Raw genomic sequence first — 16,393 nt, forward strand, 5'->3', positions numbered from 1 at the left:
CACTGGGAGAGGAATTTACCTTTCAGCAGGACAATAACCTACAACACAAGGCCAAATCTGCACTGGAGTTGCTTACCAAGAACACAGTGAATGTTCCTGAGTGGCCAAGTTACAGTTTCGACTTAAATCTGTTAGAAAATCTATGGCAAGCCATGATCCCCAACACCTTGACAGAGCTTGAATTTTGAAAAGAATAATGGGCAAATATTGCACAATACTACAGGTAGGCAAAGCTCTTAGGTGTTTCTAACATGTATTGACTCAGGAGGGTGAATACTTACAGTTGAAGTCGGAAGTTTACATACACTTAGGTTGGAGTCATTAAAACTTGTTTTTCAACCACTCCACAAATGTCTTGTTAACAAGCTATAGTTTTGGCAAGTCGGTTAGGACATCTACTTTGTGCATGACACAAGTACTATTTCCAACAATTGTTTACAGACAGATTATTCCACTTATAATTCACTGTATCACAATTTGACAAAAGTTGACTGTGCCTTTAAACAGCTTGGAAAATTCCAGAAGCTGATGTCATGGCTTTAGAAGCTTCTGATAGGCTAATTGACATCATTTGAGTCAATTGGAGGTGTACCTGTGGATGTATTTCAAGGCCTACCTTCAAACTCAGTGCCTCTTTGCTTGACATCATGGGAAAATCAAATGACATCAGCCAAGACATCAGAAAACAAATTGTAGACCTCCACAAGTCTGGTTCATCCTTGGGAGCAATTTCCAAACGCCTGAAGGTATCACGTTCATCTGTAAATAATTCTCTCTACTATTATTCTGACATTTCACATTCTTCAAATAAAGTGGTGATCCTAACTGACCTAAGACAGGGAATTTTTACTAGGATTAAATGTCAGAAATTGTGAAAAACTGAGTTTAAATGTATTTGGCTAAGCTGTATGTAAACTTCCGACTTCAACTGTATCTAATCAAGGTATATTAGTGTTTTATTTTTCATGATTTGTTTTAGTGTTCAGATTTTTCTTCCACTTTGAAATTATAGTATTTTGTGTAGATCAATGACAAAAAACATCAAAATTAAATTAATTTCAATCCCACTTTGTAACGCAACATAATGTGAAAAAATTCAAGTGGGTAATACTTATGATACCCGGTGGCGATACCATACATCAACACTATGACAAAAAAACCAATTTTTAAACCACATTTACAGGTTGTTGTAATACCAGGTTGTTGTAGTTATTAATACCAGTTGATTGTATCTTATTGGACCAGGTGAGTTGGGGTAGTTTACCAGTAGCATTTCATTTGGTACTACACTACTATGTTTCTTTCATCAAATTGCTCCATATGGAGCGATTTTGCCATGGTCAGTCACATTATGATTTATGACATCCCTTTAGATTCTGGTGCACAGCCCTCATATTCCTTTTACAGCTCCATGACGTTGTAAACCTTGTCTGTAGGTCCCAAGAGGAACTGTACCACTGAATGAAATAGCATATGTCACACATCACCAGCCTCTATAGGCTGGCAGTGGCATGAAGTTGTTGTGTCACAGATACCATTGGTCAACTGGCTGAGCAGAGTAAGTTCCTTAACTTCCTCCAACCCTTAACTAAGAGCCTTTAAAGGGATTTTACAGTACAAAGAGCGGTAACCACACCCTTCCCTTACCCTAGCCTTCCTTTCTGCCAAAGTCCAATGGCTTGGTTTGATTCACTAATTGATGATTTAGTGACTGTGGGGAAACAAAAAATGGTCCTTCCAGGAACTCTGGGCAGCTTACTGTAAATGGCAGCATGTATTTTGGGTGCCATTGCTGTTAAGAATTCAGTTGCTCTATTCTCGGGTCTAGGCTGAGGACAGCTGAAAGGGGTTTTCAAAACCTTTTTTATATGTGTGAATGTGAGAGGTCAGATATGCTCTCCATTCACTGCGTTATTACTACTCTCCTCTAGTTGGTTTCTGGACCACATAACAGCCAGCAAAGACCAATGGACACTAGAAATAAAGAGCTATGGACTACAGCCCCTTTAGACTTCTCCCACCTACTTAGGTCCTCCTTAGGAAGGGGGGAAAGCCCCCAAACACAGACAATTCCAGTCCCCCCCACTCGTGCCTGCCTGTGGAGGGGGTGGAGTGGGTGGTGGTGATGACTAAGTCTATCAGTCACCATATGGCCGTGACTAGCCTAATAATCTGGGTTTATGGCTGGGGAGCAGCCCCAGCGTCTGGAGCAGCCCCACTGCAGAGCAATAGAGGGAGAGGGAAGGAGAGATAGACCTATCGAGAGAGGCGTGGAGGGCTCGCCAGAGGAGAGGAAGAGGCAAGCTGGGGAGCGTTGGAGTCAGCCCCATACAATGGCTCAGGGCTGGTTGGTGGTTTGATGGCTGAGAGGAGTGGGGTGGTGGTGGCGGCGGAGGAGAAGGAAGAGCCCAGGCACTGCGTCTACCTCACCACCCTGATTGAGCTGTTCATCAGGGACCAGTCCCCTGCCCAGGCTCTGTGCTCCCTGCTGACCATGTGCTGGTTCTGGCCTGGAGGCTGTGAAGCAGAGGAGAAGGACCTGTTTCTGGGCTCGGCCCTGCTCACCCTCAGACAGCTGCTAAAGGACAAGCTGGCCCAGCTGCTAGATGACATGGCTGGATGCATGGCCTGTGAGAAACCTACGGCCCCCGACCCATGCACTGGACTCCTGGTAACCCACCTCTGCCTTTTCCAGGTGTTTGAGCAGGGTTTATGATAGGCTGCTAGCTACAATATATACTATAGTGTCATATGTTTAATCAGTACAGATTGCAGGTCATTCTAGTAGAGGGATACTGTATCACTGGTGTTCTGTGCTTTACAGTTCTCCAACCTGCCTCTACTGATGATTTATTGAAGTATATAGATTGCATACAGTACATTATTGCATAGCAGCTTCCCACGGGATCAATGGTCAGTTTAATTCACTCTGATATACTACTAGGTCAAGAGGGCATATTTCTTTATTTCTTTATTTGGATCCCCATTAGCTTTAGCAGAAGCAGCAGCTATTTTTCCTGGGGTCCACAAAAAACACAAAGCATGACAAGTAACAAAACACTGATTGATACACTGATATTCAAGGACAGTCACACACATTTAAAATACAAACAATAATACCAACAATACAACCATAGCGCTAGCATTGGGCTACTGTATCACTCTTCCTCTTCTATCTCAGTATTCATTTGTATCCAGGATAGTCCTACTGGTTGGTCAACCTATCTCTGGTAAATCTTTATTACCAAGTAGGTCAGAGGGAAGGTTGGCTTGGCTGTTACTGTTTTTATGGTTTTGCTTTATATTAGGGACTGTTCCGTTGGTAGCCTGCTAGATGTCCAATCAGATGTTATCAGACATCCTCTGTGGCAGGTTTGTGGCCCAGCAGGAGTGTTTACTATCACCATTCTCAGGTCACCAGGTCATGTGGCTAGCAGGTTTCCCCATCACAGACTGTTCCTTCCTGTGCTTTCAATTTATTGGAACTGGTCTCATGTTGAGGAAAATGGTTCACTACTCTATTACTATGCCTTTCCTCTACTACCATTTTATATCAGTCATATTTGGCAGTTAGGGTTGCTGCTAGCATTTTCCTACTTTGTTGTTCTAGTCGTGGGGATGCAGTATAATACTGTATGTCTCAACCCCCTATGGGGACTCATCAGAATGGATTTTTAATCTGAGGGTGTTTCGTTATTAAAACATTCACTCTGAAGTCTCCTCAGAGACCCGGTGAAATAATATTTGTTTAGAATGAATAATAAAGCGTATAATGGGAATAACAGAGGGGCTGGGGCCCTCCCTCCCTGTTTGATTTATTGAGCCCTAAAAAGCAGATGGCAACGTGACACAATAGGCCTAACCTGAGGGATGAATCTGCCTCTGTCAGAGCCTTACTGTGGTGCGACAGGACACTCTGCTGTGAGCAATGGGCTGAGCCGGCCCGAGGGACACCCCATATTTTATCACCGGCTTTACACTTTAGACTTTCCATTTGGGTTTGTTTATTTTCGTAAAGAGAATGTATTTTGGAGCCTGGAGGATTCTTCTTCTTTGATTTGAAAAGCAGTTCATCTCTTAAAGTAGGCTGAGCCCTTGGCTTTTAATGACTCTGTTTTAATGTCTGGCAGTGAGAGGGGGAGAATGAACAGTATCCGGTTTCACTCAACTGTTTGACAGCTCTTGTTTGTCTTTGGGCTGTGTTTGTTTCTAACCTCACTGTATTTGAATACTATTTGAATAAGATGTCAGTAAAGCCAGGTTGGAGTGTGTTCTGACCTTGGCTTAGGAGACATTTGTTCTGACCTTGGCTTGGAAGACACTTGGATGTTTTTGGCTGCCAGTGTGTGTATGAAGGAGAGGAAGAGCGAAAGAGAGCTGTTGTGGATGACACCTTCCCTGTGGGTGGAAAATACCAGGCTGGTGGTTAATCACCCCATTTGGCGAGCAGGAGTGGTAATCTCTCCACAAATCGCTCCTCTTCACAAACAGCTCATTCTGACCTCTCCCATGTCAACATGCTTAGGATTTCACATGAACAATACATTTACATTACATTTACATTTACGTCATTTAGCAGACGCTCTTATCCAGAGCGACTTACAAATTGGTGCATTCACCCTATAGCCAGTGGGATAACCACTTTAAAAAAAAATTTTATTTATATTTTTTTTTGGGGGGGGGGTAGAAGGATTACTTTATCCTATCCCAGGTATTCCTTAAAGAGGTGGGGTTTCAAATGTCTCCGGAAGGTGGTGAGTGACTCCGCTGTCCTGGCGTCGTGAGGGAGCTTGTTCCACCATTGGGGTGCCAGAGCAGCGAACAGTTTTGACTGGGCTGAGCGGGAACTATGCTTCCGCAGAGGAAGGGGAGCCAGCAGGCCAGAGGTGGATGAACGCAATGCCCTCGTTTGGGTGTAGGGACTGATCAGAGCCTGAAGGTACGGAGGTGCCGTTCCCCTCACAGCTCCATAGGCAAGCACCATGGTCTTGTAACAGATGCGAGCTTCAACTGGAAGCCAGTGGAGTGTGCGGAGGAGCGGGGTGACGTGAGAGAACTTGGGAAGGTTGAACACCAGACGGGCTGCAGCATTCTGGATGAGTTGTAGGGGTTTAATGGCACAGGCAGGGAGCCCAGCCAACAGCGAGTTGCAGTAATCCAGACGGGAGATGACAAGTGCCTGGATTAGGACCTGTGCCGCTTCCTGTGTAAGGCAGGGTCGTACTCTCCGAATGTTGTAGAGCATGAACCTACAGGATCGGGTCACCACCTTGATGTTAGCGGAGAACGACAGGGTGTTGTCCAGGGTCACGCCAAGGCTCTTCGCACTCTGGGAGGAGGACACAACGGAGTTGTCAACCGTGATGGTGAGATCATGGAACGGGCAGTCCTTCCCCAGGAGGAAGAGCAGCTCCGTCTTGCCAAGGTTCAGCTTGAGGTGGTGATCCGTCATCCATACTGATATGTCTGCCAGACATGCAGAGATGCGATTCGCCACCTGGTTATCAGAAGGGGGAAAGGAGAAGATTAGTTGTGTATCGTCAGCGTAGCAATGATAGGAGAGGCCATGTGAGGATATGACAGAGCCAAGTGACTTGGTGTATAGCGAGAATAGGAGAGGGCCTAGAACTGAGCCCTGGGGACACCAGTGGTGAGAGCACGTGGTGCGGAGACAGCTTCTCGCCACGCCACTTGGTAGGAGCGACCGGTCAGGTAGGACGCAATCCAAGAGTGAGCCGCGCCGGAGATGCCCAGCTCGGAGAGGGTGGAGAGGAGGATCTGATGGTTCACAGTATCAAAGGCAGCAGATAGGTCTAGAAGGACAAGAGCAGAGGAGAGAGAGTTAGCTTTAGCAGTGCGGAGAGCCTCCGTGACACAGAGAAGAGCAGTCTCAGTTGAATGACCAGTCCTGAAACCTGACTGGTTTGGATCAAGAAGGTCATTCTGAGAGCGATAGCAAGAGAGTTGGCTAAAGACGGCACGCTCAATAGTTTTGGAAAGAAAAGAAAGAAGGGATACTGGTCTGTAGTTGTTGACATCAGAGGGATCGAGTGTTGGTTTTTTTGAGAAGGGGTGCAACTCTCGCTCTCTTGAAGACGGAAGGGACATAGCCAGCGGTCAAGGATGAGTTGATCAGCGAGGTGAGGTAGGGGAGAAGGTCACCGGAGATGGTCTGGAGAAGAGAGGAGGGGATAGGGTCAAGCGGGCAGGTTGTTGGGCGGCCTGCAGTCACAAGTCGCAAGATTTTATCTGGAGAGAGAGGGGAGAAAGAAGTCAAAGCATAGGGTAGGGCAGTGTGAGCAGGACCAGCAGTGTCATTTGACTTAACAAACGAGGATCGGATGTCGTCAACCTTCTTTTCAAAGTGGATACCTAGCCTTTGAGATCACATTGGAGTTTGCAAAAGAGATCATCAAAATATATCCAGTGTTATATCTTTAGTGAAGTTAACCACATACTTTCAGACATTCCGACACCTTTAGACACTCATTTTGGTTGCATTCTCAGAATGCCGTTCACTTCAAGGGGTGGGAAGATAGTTGAATGTAATGTAATATCTTGTTTCTGTACTGAGACCTTAGTAAGGCTAGTTATTTGTGTTGTTATGTGTTGGAGTGGTCTGCCCACACAGGGCTGAGCCTCTAGTCAGGTGACCTGACCTGGATTCGGAACTAAATAGTCTCTGTGAGTGTCACTCAACTACAGTAGTAGCCGCTACCAGACTTTGACCTCCCCTTCGGCGAGCGAAGCCTGGAAGCCGAGGCTACTCAGCTAGTGACCTTGGGTAGCTTTGTTTGCAAACACTGGACTCAAATCCCCCTCAACTGTCACACCAGACGCCTCAGTAAGATGTTTTCCATGACGCATAGCTTCTAAACATAGGCTTGGACTCTTTTTCTTCAAAAGCACCCAAAATACTTCATTAGAGGGCCCCTCCTCCCTACAGTGTGTCCTGTGTTGTTGTCAGTTTAGATGAATGCCCCCCTCTGCCCCTGAATCCCCCTGGCCTGTTGAACAGATACAGCTATTTCTGACAGTGTCACAGTATATCCAGCAGCCCAGAAGAGTCCTCATTGTATTAACACTGGCAGCCTGGCCTCTGCATTATACTCTCTGGAAGCTGACCAGGGTCATGTGGACCAGCGATGGGGTGGGAGAGAGAGAGAGCAAGGGAGGAATGCCCCTCCGTTTGCACTGTCCGCTCGGTCAGGCCGTCCACTCCGATTGATATGCAGATTGGTGCGGGCAGCAGCAGCAGTTTTTAGTCAAATGCCTACGCTCTCAGAACCTCTAGGTTCAGGATTAATAGCTAGATCCCATCAAATGGCCCCTGGTCCCTGGAGGGAGAGGTAATCTGTAGAGTGAGGAGGAGGAAGAGAAGGAGGGGGTGACAGACAGGGAGGTTCAGCCACTAATGAGGAAGAGGAGGAGGGGGGAATACTGAACGTGAAGAGGCAGAGAGTCTGAGCAGAGAGAGAAGGGAAGTGAGAAGGCCACAGGATCTGATTAGAACTATCAAGTACTGTCCAGTCAGCACCAACTAAGTGTGGTTTATCGGTCAGACCCAGTCCAGCCGTGATGCCAGCGTCCAGGCCGGGTAGGCTGCATAGGAAGGGCTGTAACCTGGCCCGTAGGACCCAGAGACAGGCCACAGCAGCCTGGAGGCTCCTCTACAGACTGCTCTTCATGGTGAGTAGGACAGAGAGGGATTGAGATCGAGAGGATTGATGATTGCCGTGGGAGTAGAGTTGACCGTTTAGAGAGGGAAGGACAGCGGTAGTGGGTATATGGGGTTCTTGTGTGGCAATGGCTATCAACCTCTATGGCTCAACATGTTTTAGGGCTGTAGGGGTTGTGACAGATGTTGAAACTATTCCTCATGGTGAGAGGGAGAGAAAGATGTCTGGCTTTACAACAGGGAGAGGAGATTGGTTGATAGTTCCGAGTGAGGTGTCCAATTTGGGCTAATTGACCGGATACGATTCAGCTCATTCTACCTAGCATTCCCACAGGCTTCATGGTTGTTCAATCAGAAAAACCCAGACAGTTCTTGGTTTAGTTCTGGGTTAACCGAGGGATGGAGAATTGAGACTAGCGCTGTCAGATGTGCTTGTCCTTTCTGCGGCTGCAGCCCTATCTCCTGCTTTCCGCTCCCCCTCTCCTGCCTCCACGGCTCCCGAGCCGGCTTTGCAGGTCTTAATTGGATATTTGGGTTAGTCGTCAGGCGTTCGGCGTTCGGCTCAGACTGTGTTGTTGGGATTGTTGTGTGAGACAGAGACTTCTGAGTCATGTCTATGTCTCTCTCTCTCTCTCTCTCACTCTCTCTCTTTTCCCCTAGTCACGCTCTTACAGGTCGCTCTTATTAAGAGCTGATGAAAAGTCATGCTGCGAGACAGGGAGAATCCCTGTGTGTGTGTGTGTGTGTGTGTGTGTGTGTGGGGGGGCGTCCCATGCCTGTGTGTGTAGCTCTGTGTGTGGTTTCTCCAGATCCTCTGTAGGCCCCCCAGTGACTGCAGCAGCAGAAACAAACGGCAGGCGAGAGCCCCACACAATTACTGCTATCTGTCTGTGTGAGGCAGGTTTGCCTCTGAACTGCTGCAGGGTATTTGAATAATATGTCAACATGATATTCTTCAACCCTTTTTCCTCCTTGAGCTGGTCTCCCAGCCTTTCAGCTGCAATATGGAGGAGCTTTGGTCTGTGTTAGTGTGTGGGTGAAACATATCCACTACATTCAGTGTGTGTGCCTGTGTGGGTGGATGCCGATGCTCACCTGCATGTCTGAGTCTGTTATTTTGTGTATCTACAGCAGTATAGAATCCAGTCAATATGATGCTCTCCTCTCAGTAGCGCAGTGGGACAGCTTAGTCTCAGTGTAATTATCATTGCTCACGCAGAGACCCAGAGCTGCTGGCTGGGTGGTCCTGTCTAGAGGCCAGCCTACCCCAGGCCTGAATCCTCTTCCCCTCAGTGGGGCCCTGAGCCACCAGCCCCCTAATCCCAGCCCCGTGCCATAGCTATACTTCTCCCACAGTGCTGCCCAGTGACTTCTCTGTCCTCTCTACAGATTAGTATTGAAGCTGCTTTGGCAACCTGTCTCCTGAGTGGTCATGCTATAATTAGCTAACCGATGAGCTGCTGGCTTAATAGAGGACTTGATTTGTCCCCTGTCCTGTCTCTGTGGGTGACTCAGTCAGGCTTTAGACACTGGCTGGGTCCTGCTGGGTTGTTTTACAGTGTATTGATTTGTATGGTGTGTGTGTGTGTGTGTGTGAATGTGTGTGTGTATGTGTGCGCTGTGCAATATTTATGTTGACAAGCAGGGTATATTTTATGAGACTTGCTTTTTTTGTGTAACGATCAGCGTTTCTCTCCCTCAAATACACACGTTCTCTCTCTCTCATGTACGCACACACACACACAACACACACACACACACACACACACACACACACACACACACACACACACACACACACACCTGTCAGTACTGGCACTGTAGAGATACTAGAACTATAGGAGCCAATCACAGCCCTGAGCCGATCACACAGCTATGACTGTGTGATACTGAATACTGGTTAAGTTGCGCTCTAAGCTGTGGTTTAGTTTTGTGTGCTTTGTACTGTATGACAGCTTCTTATGGTGATTGATGGGGATATTGTTTTTGATTGACATACAGTGCATTCGGAAAGTATTCAGACCCCTTGACTTTTTCCACATTTTGTTACGTTACAGCTTTATTCTAAAATCAATTAAAAAAAACAAATCCTCATCAATCTATACACAATAGCACATAATGAAAAAGCAAAAACAGGTTTTTAGAAATTTTTGCACATTTATAAAAAAATAAATTAAATAAATACCTTATTTACATAAGTATTCAGACCCTTTGCAATGAGACTCGAAATTGAGCTCAGGTGCATCCTGTTTCCATTGATCATCCTTGAGATGTTTCTACAACTTGATTGGAGTCCACCTGTGGTAAATTCAATTGATTGGACATGATTTGGAAATGCACACACCTGTCTATATAAGGTCCCACAGTTGACAGTGCATGTCAGAGCAAAAACCAAGCCACGAGGTCGAAGGAATTGTCCGTAGAGCTCCGAGACAGGATTGTGTCGAGGCACAGATCTGGGGAAGTGTACCAAAAATGTCTGCAGTATTGAAGATCCCCAAGAACACAGTGGCCTCCATCATTCTTAAATGGAAGAAGTTTGGAAACACCAAGACTCTTCCTAGAGCTGGCCGCCCGGCCAAACTGAGCAATCGGGGGAGAAGGGCCTTGGTCAGGGAGGTGACCAAGAACCCGATGGTCACTCTGACAGAGATCCAGAGTTCCTCTGTGGAGATTGGAGAACCTTCCAGAAGGACACCCATCTCTGCAGCACTCCAACTCCTCAGTAAAGGTCACATGACAGCCCGCGTGGAGTTTGCCAAAAGGCCCCTAAAGACTCTCAGACCATGAGAAACAAGATTCTCTGGTCTGATGAAACCAAGATTGAACTCTTTGGCCTGAATGCTAAGCGTCATGTCTGGAGGAAACCTGGCACCATCCCTACGGTGAAGCATGATGGTGGCAGCATCATGCTGTGGGATGTTTTTCAGCGGCAGGGACTGGGAGACTAGTCAGGATCGAGGGAAAGATGAACGGAGCAAAGTACAGAGAGATCCTTGATGAAAACCTGCTCCATAGCACTCAGGACCTCAGACTGGGGCGAAGGTTCACCTTCCAACAGGACAACGACCCTAAGCACACAGCCAAGACAACGCAGGAGTGGCTTCAGGACAAGTCTCTGAATGTCCTTGAGTGGCCCAGCCAGAGCCTGGACTTGAACCCGATCTAACATCTCTGGAGAGACCAGAAAATAGCTGTGCAACAACGCTCCCCATCCAACCTGACAGAGCTTAAGAGGATCTGCAGAGGAGAATGGGAGAAACTCCCCAAATACAGGTGTGCCAAGCTTGTAGCGTCATACCCAAGAAGACTCGATGCTGTAATCGCTGCCAAAGGTGCTTCAACAAAGTACTGAGTTTGTAAAAATATTCTACAAACCTGTTTTTGCATTGTCATTATGGGGTATTGTGTGTAGATTGATGACGGGGAAAAACACTATTTAATCAATTTTAGAATAAGGCTGTAACGTAACAAAATGTGGAAAAAGTCAAGGGGTCTGAATACTTTCCGAATGCACTGTAGATCTATCTGGTAAGATAACCAAGATAAAAGTCCTTGTGATCCTAGTAAGCTTTGTGTACATGTTACTTTACTCCTGTGGTCCCTAACCTGTCTCTCTCTATCGTCCCCGGCAGAGCGTGGAGACGGTGTGCACGCTGTACCACACCTTCCAAGAGGGCTCCGGGGGCCTGATGGAGGGCCACAAAGACCCCCCGCACCCAGGGGCCGAGCCCACGTTGCTCAGACCCTGCCCCCGACATATGAGCGCCACCGAGAGGCTCCGCAAGGTCATCCAAGAGCTGGTGGACACAGAGAAGTCCTATGTCAAGGTAATTATTTGTTATCTTAATATTATGTTTGTTCAAGATAATGGCAGATTTCCATGAAACAGTCAATTCAGTTGAGCCAGGTTGAGGAGATCGAAAAGGAAAGGAAAGCCACTGAATAGTCCCGAGACACGGTCTGTGTGGCCCTACCTACCTACCGCAGAGCTGTAGCCTGCATCATTGTTTATACTCTACAGTACACAGGCTCATCATTCAGAGGCCCTGTACAGCTCAAGTTTCTGTCACACCCCTTTTCTCAGAGCACATTAAAGAGCTGCTTTCATGATCTCCACCTCGTCTCTTAATGCCTGTCAGCCCTCTCTCGCTCTCTCTCTCTGTCTCTCTCTCTCTCTCCGGGCGGCGGTGGGTGGGTGATTTATAGGAGGGGATGAGAACGCCTTCCCAGCGTCCTCTGCAGCGGCTGTAACCATTTGTCTGTGATGTGCTGCGTTGGCTGTGCGGCGGGGGCCGTAAATCAGCCTAATAGGAATATCACCAGTGAAGCCCTGACGGGCCGCAGCCACATTAAAACACAGGGAGGGAGAAAGGAAGAGGAGGAGAGAAAAGAAGAGGAGGAGAGAATGAAAGGGAAAGATAACGGATCACTTTTGAGTAACTGTTGATACTGATACCAGCCCTGTGATGCAGTGGTGGTGTTGTTGGATTCCCTATCACTAACCCAGCTCATGTCTTTTTCTTATTTTTGTCTGTATATCTGTCTTTCCTTCCTCCAGGACCTGAGTTGCCTGTTTGAGATCTACCTGAAGCCCCTGCAGAACGAGACCTTCCTAACCCTGGACGAGGTAGAGGAGGGAGCCCTGGGATGAGGGAGGGAAGGTGTTTGGTGGGATGGGTGGAGTTGAGGTTTGTGGGATGGGAGGGGGGTTGGTGGGATGGGAGGGGGGCTGGTGCAACGGGAGAGGGGGTTTGGGTGGAGGGGGGGGTTGGTGGGATTGGTGGAGGGTTGGGGGATGGGAGGGGGGTTGGTGGGATGGGTGGAGGGGTGGATGGGGGATGGAAGGGGGAGTTAATAGAGATTTTGATGAGGTTGGTTCATTTGAGGTCACAGATTGAGAGATGGATAGCTTTATTAAGTTTGGGTGGGGTTAAATTAACTCATAGTAGCAATAAACTCTAAGGACCTCCCCTTCTTAAGACCCTTATTGACATAGGACTAAAACGTGGTTAAAATTCTGGTTATATCTACCATTGCATTATAGTCTTCCATTGTTAATCGATACACGATTGACTCGTGTCTGTCCTTCCTCTGTGAGCCCACAAGACTATGGCTGGGGAATGCTAATGGTTTGGTGAAGCTTTAGTTCCACATACAGTAGCTAGTGAACACTGATGTGAACTGAGCATGACCTCAGTCTCAGGACGACGCTCTCACAGGAGAGATCCATCGATACACACTGAGCAGTGGGGCTGATTAAACCACCATTAACGGACACTCAGACGTGTCTAGGCACACAGCGGACAAGAGAGCAAGACACTCTGAACACCTTTTAATGTTGGTGTGGGAGAGCGAGAGGGTGTGGGAAGGTGAGCGCGAGAGACTGTGAGATTATGCTATTTGTCCCTAAACAGAGAGTACACAGTGGCAGAATACCTGAACACTGTGACTGACCCAAAATTAAGGAAAGCTTTGACTATGTACAGACTCAGTGAGCATGGCCTTGCTATTTATTTTTTAAGAGGTGTAGACAAGCTGAATGTACCGAGCTGTCTGTTTGGAATGCTGGCACACAGCTCGGACACCCATGCATACCCCACGAGACATGCCACCAGAGGTCTCTTCACTGTCTCCAAGTCCAGAACAGACTATGGGAAACGCAGAGTACTACATAGAGCCATGACTACATGGAACTCTATTCCACATCATGTAACTCAGTCAAGCAGTAAAATCAGATTTAAAAAACAGATAAAACTACACATTATGGAACAGCGCGGACTGTGAAGAGATACAGTGAGGGAAAAAAGTATTTGATCCCCTGCTGATTTTGTACGTTTGCCCACTGACAAAGACATGATCAGTCTATAATTTTAATGATAGGTTTATTTGAACAGTGATAGACAGAATAACATCAAAAAAATCCAGAAAAACGCATGTCAAAAATGTAATAAATTGATTTGCATTTTAATGAGGGAAATAAGTATTTGACCCCTCTGCAAAACACGACTTAGTACTTGGTGGCAAAACCCTTGTTGGCAATCACAGAGGTCAGACGTTTCTTGTAGTTGGCCACCAGGTTTGCACACATCTCAGGAGGGATTTTGTCCCACTCCTCTTTGCAGATCTTCTCCAAGTCATTAAGGTTTCGAGGCTGACGTTTGGCAACTCGAACCTTCAGCTCCCTCCACAGATTTTCTATAGGATTAAGGTCTGGAGACTGGCTAGGCCACTCCAGGACCTTAATGTGCTTTTTCTTGAGCCACTCCTTTGTTGCCTTGGCCGTGTGTTTTGGGTCATTGTCATGCTGGAATACCCATCTACGACCCATTTTCAATGCCCTGGCTGAGGGAAGGAGGTTCTCACCCAAGATTTGACGGTACATGGCCCCGTCCATCATCCCTTTGATGTGGTGACGTTTTCCTGTCCCCTTAGCAGAAAAACACCCCCAAAGCATAATGTTTCCACCTCCATGTTTGACAGTGGGGATGGTGTTCTTGGGGTCATAGGCAGCATTCCTCCTCCTCCAAACACGGCGAGTTGAGTTGATGCCAAAGAGCTCCATTTTGGTCTCATCTGACCACAACACTTTCACCCAGTTCTCCTCTGAATCATTCAGATGTTCATTGGCAAACATCAGACGGGCCTGTATATGTGCTTTCTTGAGCAGGGGGACCTTGCGGGCACTGCAGGATTTCAGTCCTTCACGGCGTAGTGTGTTACCAATTGTTTTCTTGGTGACTATGGTCCCAGCTGCCTTGAGATCATTGACAAGATCCTCCCGTGTAGTTCTTGGCTGATTCCTCACCGTTCTCATGATCATTGCAACTCCACGAGGTGAGATCTTGCATGGAGTCCCAGGCCGAGGGAGATTGACAGTTATTTTGTGTTTCTTCCATTTGCGAATAATCGCACCAACTGTTGTCACCTTCTCACCAAGCTGCTTGGCGATGGTCTTATAGCCCATTCCAGCCTTGTGTAGGTCTACAATCTTGTCCCTGACATCCTTGGAGAGCTCTTTGGTCTTGGCCATGGTGGAGAGTTTGGAATCTGATTGATTGATTGCTTCTGTGGACAGGTGTCTTTTATACAGGTAACAAACTGAGATTAGGAGCACTCCCTTTAAGAGTGTGCTCCTAATCTCAGCTCATTACCTGTATAAAAGACACCTGGGAGCCAGAAATCTTTCTGATTGAGAGGGGGTCAAATACTTATTTCCCTCATTAAAATGCAAATCAATTTATAACATTTTTGACAAGCGTTTTTCTGGATTTTGTTGTTGTTATTCTGTCTCTCGCTGTTCAAATAAACCTACCATTAAAATTATAGACTGATCATTTCTTTGTCAGTGGGCAAACGTACAAAATCAGCAGGGGATCAAATACTTTTTTCCCTCACTGTACACACACACACACACACACACACACACACACACACACACACACACAGGCACACACACAGCATTCGCAAACACATGCTAACACACGCACTCTACACACACACATTTTAATATTGTTATTTTGCTGTATTTTAGATTTTGTATTGTAAATATGTTATGGTAGAGTAGTGTGTAATAAGGTGTTGTGATATGTATTGTTTTATTGTATGTAAATTGTGGTTGGACCCCAGGAAGAGTAGCTGCTGCCTTGGCAGCCGCTAATGGGGAACCGTAATAAATACAAAAACAAATACAAATTGAGAGAGGCCGCCGTAGGCAGACCTGGCTCTCAAGGGAAGACATGCTATGTCCACACTGCCCACAAAATGAGGTGGAAACTAAGCTGTACTTCCTAACCTCCTGCCAAATGTATGACCATATTAGAGACACATATTTCCCTCAGATTCTCAAAGAATTCGAAAACAAATACAATTTTGATAAACTCCCATATCTATTGCGTGAAATACCACAGTGTGCAATCACAGCAGCAAGATTTGTGACCTGTTGCCACAAGAAAAGGGCAACCAGTGAAGAACAAACACCATCGTAAATACAACCCATATGTATGTTTATTTATTTTCCCTTTTGTACTTTTGCACATCATTATAATACTGTACGTAGCCATAATATGACATTTGAAATGTGTCTATTCCTTTGAAACTTGTGAGTGTACTGTTTACTTTTAATTTTTTATTGATTGTTTCACTTTTATTAATTATCTATTTCACTTGCTTTGGCAATGTAAACAAATGTTTCCCATTCCCTTTGAATTGAATTGATAGGAAGAGAGAGAGGCTTTTCCTAAGTGCCTCTCACCTGAGACATCAGAGGGGGATGTTAACGAGTGACTGACTGCTGTAAAGAGATAGCTATCTCTGTCTCTGACTGAACGCTTTAAAGAGATGGCTATCTTTGTCTCTGACTGACCAGGCTCCTGTCTCTCCTTTCTTTCAGATGGATAGTCTGTTTGGCAGCCTGCCAGAGATGCTGGACTTCCAGAGGGTCTTCCTGCAGACGCTGGAGGAGAGGATCGCCTCTTCACCTGACTTCAGCACACTGGAAACCCTTGTGCAGTTTAAGGTATGACACACAAACACACTGTTTGTGACCCTTGTGTTACAGCTGCCTCTGCCAATCCATCTCTTGTCATACATGTGTAATATGCACACTTACAGTGAGGGAAAAAAGTATTTGATCCCCTGCTGATTTTGTACGTTTGCCCACTGACAAAGAAATGATCAGTCTATAATTTTAATGGTAGGTTTATTTGAACAGCG

The 16,393-nt window shown here is 46.4% G+C and overlaps 1 protein-coding gene across 5 annotated transcripts in view; it reads left to right on the forward strand.

The window, feature by feature from the left end:
• LOC121539161 (rho guanine nucleotide exchange factor TIAM2-like) overlaps nucleotides 1-16,393 on the forward strand; it is a 132,013-nt gene that overhangs the window by 107,508 nt on the left and 8,112 nt on the right. For all 5 annotated transcript variants that reach the window (XM_045207517.1, XM_045207518.1, XM_041847459.2 and 2 more), the window contains 3 exons: nucleotides 11,314-11,508; nucleotides 12,240-12,308; nucleotides 16,071-16,196. In XM_045207517.1, the coding sequence (XP_045063452.1) occupies nucleotides 11,314-11,508; nucleotides 12,240-12,308; nucleotides 16,071-16,196 (390 nt within the window). The remainder of the gene's footprint in view (nucleotides 1-11,313; nucleotides 11,509-12,239; nucleotides 12,309-16,070; nucleotides 16,197-16,393) is intronic.

Source organism: Coregonus clupeaformis, chromosome 25, assembly GCF_020615455.1.
Source record: "Coregonus clupeaformis isolate EN_2021a chromosome 25, ASM2061545v1, whole genome shotgun sequence".
NCBI lineage: Eukaryota > Metazoa > Chordata > Actinopteri > Salmoniformes > Salmonidae > Coregonus > Coregonus clupeaformis.